At 41.9% G+C, this 8,683-nt stretch overlaps 1 protein-coding gene across 1 annotated transcript in view; it reads left to right on the top strand.

The window, feature by feature from the left end:
* itga10 (integrin, alpha 10) overlaps nucleotides 1-8,683 on the top strand; it is a 24,399-nt gene that overhangs the window by 2,146 nt on the left and 13,570 nt on the right. The window contains exons 2-7 of the mRNA XM_031853358.1: nucleotides 4,021-4,132; nucleotides 4,252-4,361; nucleotides 4,448-4,536; nucleotides 6,154-6,268; nucleotides 6,377-6,504; nucleotides 7,100-7,248. Of these exons, the coding sequence (XP_031709218.1) occupies nucleotides 4,021-4,132; nucleotides 4,252-4,361; nucleotides 4,448-4,536; nucleotides 6,154-6,268; nucleotides 6,377-6,504; nucleotides 7,100-7,248 (703 nt within the window). The remainder of the gene's footprint in view (nucleotides 1-4,020; nucleotides 4,133-4,251; nucleotides 4,362-4,447; nucleotides 4,537-6,153; nucleotides 6,269-6,376; nucleotides 6,505-7,099; nucleotides 7,249-8,683) is intronic.

Raw genomic sequence — 8,683 nt, 5'->3', positions numbered from 1 at the left:
GGGTGGGTAAAAGAAAGGAGCAATTTATGGTTTATGAGAGAATGAGTGAAATAGGAGGATGACAGAGAAAATCAGTAGCAGGGGTTGTTATCAGGGGGGGGGCTGGTTTGTTGTGGAAAGCAATTTGGAATTGGAGAGGGTGGTTGATGTTGCCACAAGAAGAGAGAGAAACATTTTACTACACCGTGTATAAGACGGGTGGTGGGATAGAATATGAGAGAATAACGAAGGCTGGATGGAAAGATTCATATTCATTCTGGCCATGAATACGTAAGATTTAGTATCAAGAACTGAATCTGTCCCTGCCTACACATAGTCCCATCGGTGAAGTGCATTAAGCATCTGTGTAGAATCAGGTAGATGGCTGAATCTCAAAGTCACTGGAGGTTTGGATGTTGAAATATTGGAAGCTCACTCGGATCTGCAAGATGAGCAGAAACAAGACTTACGAGTCTACTGGCAGCTCTGTAAGGCCCTACTTAAGCACAGCAGTGCTTTGAGATACATTCTAATGTTGGCATGCTAACATGCTAACAATGACAGTGCTAACATGCTGACATTAAGCAGGTCTAATGTCTATCATGTCCAATATCTTAGCAGGCTAACATCTACTAAAGTACAGCTGAGGATGATGGGATTGCCATTTCAATTGCAGCTGTTTGGTCATAATTCAAAGTAAAGGTTTGACCTGATCATGCCTAGATACAATGTTAACAGCTCACTAAAGCCATTCAAATTCATTTTGCGTTGGAGATGAATGTGTGCTCCAAATGTCAGGCCAATTCATCCAATGGTTGTTGAAACATTGAACTCAAAACCACAATTGAACAACGTCAGGACAAAACTCAGTGGATCTTCGAAGCCAACACTATTCATCCTTTGGGGAACATGGAAGTCTGTAGCTATCTGGTTGACCAATCAGCAATACGAAATTGCCATCCTTGGAGTCATGCTTTAAAAAAACCCACATAATTGCAGCTTTATGTCTGTTGAGTACATCTGGGTACGAGAAAGAGAAGAGACTTGGCTGAAAATGCAAGGACAATACAGGGAAAACATCTGTACAGAAGAGAAAATGAAAGTGCAGGTAGAAGAAACAACAGTGTGTGGGAAAGGCAGGAGCAAAGATGGAAGAGAAACATTGAACATATCTAGTTTCCTTCTCAAAACCAAGTGGAATCCCCCTCTGATTGGCCTGGCAGAGGTAACGGTCTGTGTATGTCAGTGTGTATTTGTGGGGAAGTATCTGTTCGTGAGCTGGTGTATAATCACGGCAGCAGGATTCTGGTCTTGTTCCCCATCTGGACTACTTTTCTGTAGTGGAATCACTGAGTTATGCACAGTAGGATAGTTACTGTAGATGACCCGGATGCCGCTAAATTACATGTCAACTCAAATGTATTTAGAAATCCCCTTTAACAAAACAGATCCAACACAGTCTGCTTTCCAGGGCCACAAATAACTTGTAGATGCACAAGTGTGACAAGTCAAACACCAACTGTGGACTGTCACAGAGCTTAGTGTTTCTGAGACTAAACACTAGCCTACGTGATGATGCTCTTTCATTTAGATGGAACTGTGTATCTAAAGGAAATGGCAAGGAGAGTTAGTTTCCTGTCAGTCACTGACAACATCAGCTAACACTTTAGCTGAAAGGCTGTGTTCTAAATCACATGCTTTGCACTTTTAGTAGATACTGTAGCTTCCTTTACAAAGTATGCATTGTTTCATGCAGTGTGCATTCAATTGGGATATACTACTTCTACAACATTGCACCTTGAGCTTTGATCCTCTTGCTCATACATTTTTCTGGCATACAAAATAGTATGGGTATTAGGACGCACAGTAAATGTGGATCTATTTGTTATTGGTCTGTACAGTATACTGTGCATTTTTCTACATTTTAATACAAGCAGGACACAGAAAAGATGAAGACAAACCGACAAAGAACAAAGAAACGAGGCAGGTATTTATAGAGACAGACTCATTGGGGGAATGAGAAGAGATGATGAGCAGGAGGTCAGGTGACTGCAGGGCTAATGGGGAACAGGTGAAACCAACAAGTGTGGGACAGACAATCAAAACTGACAGTAAATTACACAAAGGTAGTGATTTGAAACGAGAAAAAACATGACCTCGGAGCAGGCCAGATAATGACATTATCCATCAAAAGGAAAAATTATTTTTGTACAAAATATAAGGAACAAATATTGTTGAATTATATATCTAGTATTTATGGTTCATGTAACGTTTTAAAAGCATCAGTTAACCCTTGTTTCATCTGTGCATTTAGTTTCACTCTGATGAACAAAGAGAAACAGTTAATCTGAGTATAGGTGTGTGTTATCTAACTTTATGTATTTTTTTTCTGGCGTTGGAAAACTATATTTAAACTTTCCCGTTCAGACTGTGAACAAATAAGAAGTGTGTCTTTCATTTTGCCAGTTGGAACATGTTTTCATGCTTCAGTTTACACCTAAATGTTCACAACTCGGTGAACTGACTACCATCTTGTTGCTCTCTGTCTTCTCTGTGTCTCTCTCCCCTCTCTCTCTCGTTGAATGAAGGGCAGGCTTGTGTGTTACAACAGGGGGCTTACTATACTCCATAGTTTTTCTAACCCACACCCTTCCCTGCCTTGCCTCTTCTCTCCCCTCTCCTCTCCCCCTTTCCCCTCAGACTGAACTCCCTCTTTCCTCAGAGGTTGCCTTTGGTCACTCTGTTTATCCATTTTTCACGCCCCCCCTTCTCCCTCCCTCGAATCCCCTCTCCCAAGGCCAAGAGGGTAAATAATAATCCGACTTTGGACTGTACAGTTGTGTACACACTGCTCCAAGTTTTCATATTTTTCACTCATTCTAGCAGCTAATCAATATTATTTACGCCAACTAGTATTCTTAACGCCGTAAAGCAAAAGTTCATCTTAATAGGAAATGTGCCTCACTTTCTTGTCAAGAGTTAGATGAGACGATTGATAACGCTCCATTGTTTTTACAGTAAATATAAAGCTACTAAAAAGTAACCCACCGTAGGATTTGTCGTTGTTAAGCTGTGTGATTACGCCTTCATACCAGTGATAGTTGTGGCCGGAAGCATTATGTTTTCAGGTTGTCTGTCTGTCGGTTCCGCTCATCCGGTCCATTCTCGTGAGCACAATATCTCAGGAATGCCTTCAGCGAATTTCTTCACATTTGACACAAACGTCCTTTTGGACTCAAGCATGAACTGATCAAAATTTGGTGGGCAAAGCTCAAGGTCACTGTGAGCCCACAAAACACATTTTTGGCCACAACTCAGGAATTGATATGCTAATAATGACAATTTCACATGAATGTCTACTAGGATAAAATTATGACATTTTGGACAGACATAGATGTTAACTGCAACTTGGTAGAGGCACACAACTGTGAGGCGGTAATTCTAGTTTGGACTTATTAAACAAACGAGAGATCACACAAGGTTTTTCCAGCTTTTATGCTAAGCTAATCTAGCAAGCTACTGGCTGTAGCCTCATACTGAGGACAGATATGACAGAGGTATCGATCCATTCATCTAACTCTCGGGGAAAAAAGCAAACATCCAGTTTTCCCTTTCGGTTGCGTTACGGTTGGAAAATTCCTATTATTCCACACTATCTGGCGTTACAACATCTATATTCACATCAGCTTGTTTCAACTCTTCATTTTAGCGATATTATGTTTACACTGAGTGAAAGATTTAAACCCGAGACTCCATGTTATTTTATGACTACACCATCTCATCAAATGGAAATATTGTAGATGTCTTATGAATCATTTTATATACATTTCTCAGAATTCACCCTGACATATTTGGCATCTTTGGAAACATTGTGATCTTCACTAGAATTTACCATTAAGTTATGTGGGACTGAACAAAGTTTAGATGGTTGTGATGACTGACCCACCAGCCATGGAGTTAAAGAGCTTAAAGGAATGCCAATACAAAAAATACTTTTCTTTATGTCATCTGTTTAATTATCTTTTCTGTTATTTTTTTCAGGGTTGTGTCAGTGTTTCAACATAGATGTAAAGCATCCGCGCATCTTCTCCGGTCCAGAGGACGCTCTGTTTGGCTTCTCTGTGTTACAACATGAATCAGACGGAGAGAAATCGTACGTTTGTGTTAGTGGGAATGAAGAAAGAGCAACAAATAATTAAACTGTCATACTTCTTAGACAGAGAGGATGTACAATGAATGCTTTGACGATAAACGACTGACATTCTGTTGAAGGATGTTGGTCGGTGCTCCCTGGGACGGGCCGCCCAACAACAGGAAAGGCGATGTGTACAAATGCATCGTGGGAGAGGAGAGGAACTCAAACTGCAACAAAGTGAATCTAGGTGAGAGAAACAAATATCCGTAACGACTCAACTCTCCCTGTTTTTACCCAGATGCTTCAATAAACTGTTCTGTCTATCTATCTCAGGTGAGACGGCTCTCCAGAACGTTTCTAAAAACTTGAGAAATTCTCACCTGGGAATGACACTGACTCCAAACTCCCCTGATGGCTTCCTGGTATGTGGTTTCAACACTGACTTTGTATTTATGCTACGTGGGCATTCTGTTGTGTTTGGGAGCCTGCAGGGATGTGGTGAGACCATGCAGGTTGTATTTGTTTGACAGAATTTTAGTGAATCATCTCCGTTGGTTTGTTTTCAATTTGACTTTAGATGTGACCATGTGCGGTTCACTGATCCCCACCTTCCTGGATACCTTTTTGGAGATTCATATGCACATTTACAAAGTCATACACAGACTGAGTCGGCTGTCTGAACTGACAACATGCTTCAATGAATACACATAACAGTGTAATCACTGTAATTACACAAGTTTTTGCAGCTATGCAAAGCCCGCCTTCCTCTGGCTAATTTCTGTTCTATTTTTGCGAGATCATAGGAGGTACAGTTTTGAGACTAATACTGTTTTGGTTTTCAAGTCAAAGTTAAATCTCAGATCAGTCAAGTGCAAGTCCTCATTGTTGTGACATAAAAGGTTCTATATACGGTATTCAGAGCATATGGAGACATCTGGCAGCTGAGCCTCCAGTTTTAAGGCTTCTGGCTTGCAGAGGAACACATGTCTGCATGAGCCAGCAGGCAGAAATGTGTGTTTTGTATGTTAGATACTGTGTCTATCATGTGTATGTCAAGCAACTGTGCTAGCGTGTTTTGGTGTCTGCCAGGCTTTTACTGTTGCTCTGGGTGTTGAGTCGAGTACAGTTCATGAACGTCATCCAGCTTATCCCACTCTTGTGTGTGTGTGTGTGTGTGTGTGTGTGTGTTTATCTTAACCCCAGTGGTCAGGTCTATAACAGGATTGGAATGCGTCTCCGGCCCTTTGTTAATGACAGACCTACCAAAAGCCATAGCACCTCTCTCACTTTCCTCCGTCCTCTCCCTCCTTCCTTTCTCTCATCCATCTCTCCATCCCTTCCCCTCTGCCTGTCTGAGTGCCTGAGGAGAAACCCGTTCATAATGACAGGGCGAGCAAAACCAGGATGTTTCTCTGTCCCTCATTCTCCCCCATCTAACCCCACTTTCGGTCTCTTTCTTTTGTCTCTCTGCTGTATGCACGAGTTTCTCTTTCATCTTCTCCTTCCGCACTTCCCCCCTGATTCCTCCCTCTTGGTATAAAAGCCAAATAAACGGCCCGCTTTGAAGACAGAAATATTTTTATACGACTCCCCCCCCCCCCACACACGCACCCCTTATTCATCCGCCTTCACACAATCAGATTTAAATTGCTTTACTGCTCTGGTGTTCCAGCTCTGTTAAACCACTCATGACAACAGCGACTGCCAACACGTCAACAATATAGTCTCCATCTCTCTGCCTCGCCCCCCAAACCACACTATTGTAGTTTTTCCATGACTTATTCCCTCTCATGACTTGTTTTCTTTTTGTTTCCCGTCTGCCCTAGTTTAGCCTTTTTTTGTGTGTGTTCATTCAGTTACCCGACCATTTTTGTCTACGTGTTTAAACCCTTTGATAACGACTAAAAAAAAACCACCTACGCGTCTTGTGAGTGAAACACAAACACTTGAAAATATAAACCGCTCAAATTGCTCCTGAAATTGCTTCACCTGTAAGACAGATGCTGATGTGTTCCTATGTGTCTGTGTGTGTCTGGCAGGCATGTGCCCCTCTGTGGTCTCAGGAATGTGGAACGTCTTTGTTCAGCACTGGCATCTGTGCTTCTGTCAGCGACGACCTAGAACCGAGAGAGACCATCGCTCCAACAGCGCAAAGTAACCACACATTTCCACACACACATTTCGGCACAGAAACATGCTGCACAGGCCTGCTTTAGCCAACCAATTCTTTTCTTTGTTTTTTTTAACTCCCACATGTGGCAGGGTGCTCCACATACATGGACATTGTGATCGTGCTGGACGGCTCCAACAGTATCTACCCCTGGTACGAGGTCCAGAATTTCCTCAGCAACATCCTCAGCAAGTTCCACATCAGCTTGGACCAGATGCAGGTAAAAGTGCAAGTCGATGTCTATTTGCACTGCCTATAAATATTATTTACATTAGTAATGGAAACTTGGGGGTTTGAATTTGAGTGAGTCTCCCACTTAAATCTCTGAAACCCCATAGCTGTTGCCCAGAAGAGTAAGACAAGCTATAGTCTCTTGAGTGAAAACATGCACAGAGTGACAGAGGAGCCAGTTTGGCAAATATGACCAGAATGAACTGCGTTAGTAATGTAAAGGGACGTGTGAGCAGAGCTAGCTGGAGGGGGAGGAGGGGGGGGGGGGGGGGGGGGGGGGGGATCTGGGGACGTTATTCTGAGCCAAACAACAAGAGAAGAGAGAGGGGGTTTGGGTTTTGAAAAGGGAGGATAAGGGGTAGCAGGCAAAGTGAGGTGAAGAGGAAATACCTCTGGTTTTTGAATGAATTCAAAAATTCCCCAAGAGCACTGTTTGCTTTCAGAACAAGATTGGTACTTAAAGAGATAGTTCACCCCAGAAACAAGAGTCTCAGATGTTGCTTTCCACAATTATGTGCCAGCACAACCATAAAGATGTGGCATTGTTGAAATACTTGTGTGTGTGTGTGTGTGCGCACATTCAGGTTGGTATACTGCAGTATGGCGAGGTAGCAGTCCACGAGTGGTCTCTGAAGGACTACCAGACCACACAGGAGGTGGTGGAGGCCGCCAAGAACATCAGCAGACAGGAGGGACGAGAGACGCGCACTGCATACGCCATCCACAAGGCCTGGTAGGCCTGTCAACCACTGTTACTTCACTCTCATTGGCTGATGTTCTTTGTACTAAAACATTCTCTAGATCTGGCTGGCTAACTGGAAACTGTCTGGCTGGTTAGATTTTGGTATAACATTCATCTCTAAATATATCACTGTATAATTTGTAGTTATAAGTACAATCAGGTCTGTTTCTTTCTGGTCTTTCTAATAATATGTGTATGATCCCATCAGGCTGATTTTGATTAACCGCTTGCTAAGATATCAGACAAGGGCTTTGTTCTAAATCGCATACTAACGTACTGTATACTACTATTCAATCAGTGTACAGCGTACTGCCAACTAAATGAACAATTAAGTCTGCCACCATCAGACTGCTCACACACAATCTTACTATGTGATGTTAGTATGTGAATTCCAACACAGCCAAGGATTAAATATTGTATCATAGGATACATAAAGCTGCTCCAATCCAATATTGTGATCTCAACCACGCATCAATCGCTCATAGTGACAATTCCACACATAATTATGATACATTTTGTTTTTGCGTCCTTCAACTTTACTGTTTCGATTCACTACTCTAATCAAACACGTTTCCAGCTAGATCGGGCAGCTGTTATCAGCAACAACAAAAAATCTCATACAAACCCATTACATGTGACTTGCACAGCATCAATCAGCAGACAAACAAAATTACAGACTAGCTGGTGAACGTAGCAGAGCATTTAGCAGCTCATACGAGAAAGATATTTCACTCAGGAGTCGGTGGAGACCAAAAACAGAGCTAAAAGAAAAGTTTTTTAATTGATGTCTTGATAATGTTCCTCTGTGTGTGATGTATGATAAGCACCTATTTACTAACATAACTTTATGAGGCGATAATATGTCAATGTTGTGTTGACAGCTTGTTGTGCTACCGCCAAGTGGCCAAAAATCAATTAATGCAGGTTTCAATTAAAGAAGGTTATTTTAGCTAATATAATTTTTAGGCTCATATAGCTTTTTATTCTGGTTTTTTTTGGGGGGGGGGGGCACAATCACTTGAGCAGCGATATATAAATGATAAAATCCTGACAAAATGTTCAGACCATCTGTAAAATACTCTCCTATAAACTTGTATTGTTGCCCAGTTTGTCATCACCTTCGTGACTGTTCTTTGTGGAAGTATTTTTAGGGTATTTAAACTGGTAACCCAAGTGTTAAGAAACAGCTCTATACGTTGAGGGTCAGTGAAAACCTCTTAGTCTTAAAATATCTCTTTCCTTTCAAAATAAAATTCCTGCTTTATTAAAGTCATACCCACATGGAGCACCACACCCAGACCCGATGTGTGGCTACAGCTTCCTTTTTGGGATGTGTGTGTCTTGGAGAGGTGTTCTTGTTCTACACACACATGTGCGCACACACACACACACACACACACACACACACACACACACACACACACAC

Source organism: Anarrhichthys ocellatus, unplaced genomic scaffold (assembly GCF_004355925.1).
Source record: "Anarrhichthys ocellatus isolate YVR2014 unplaced genomic scaffold, GSC_Weel_1.0 scaffold13, whole genome shotgun sequence".
Classification (NCBI taxonomy): Eukaryota; Metazoa; Chordata; class Actinopteri; order Perciformes; family Anarhichadidae; genus Anarrhichthys; species Anarrhichthys ocellatus.
Note: the sequence above shows the minus strand (reverse complement) of the source record. Positions and strands in the feature narration are given on the sequence as shown.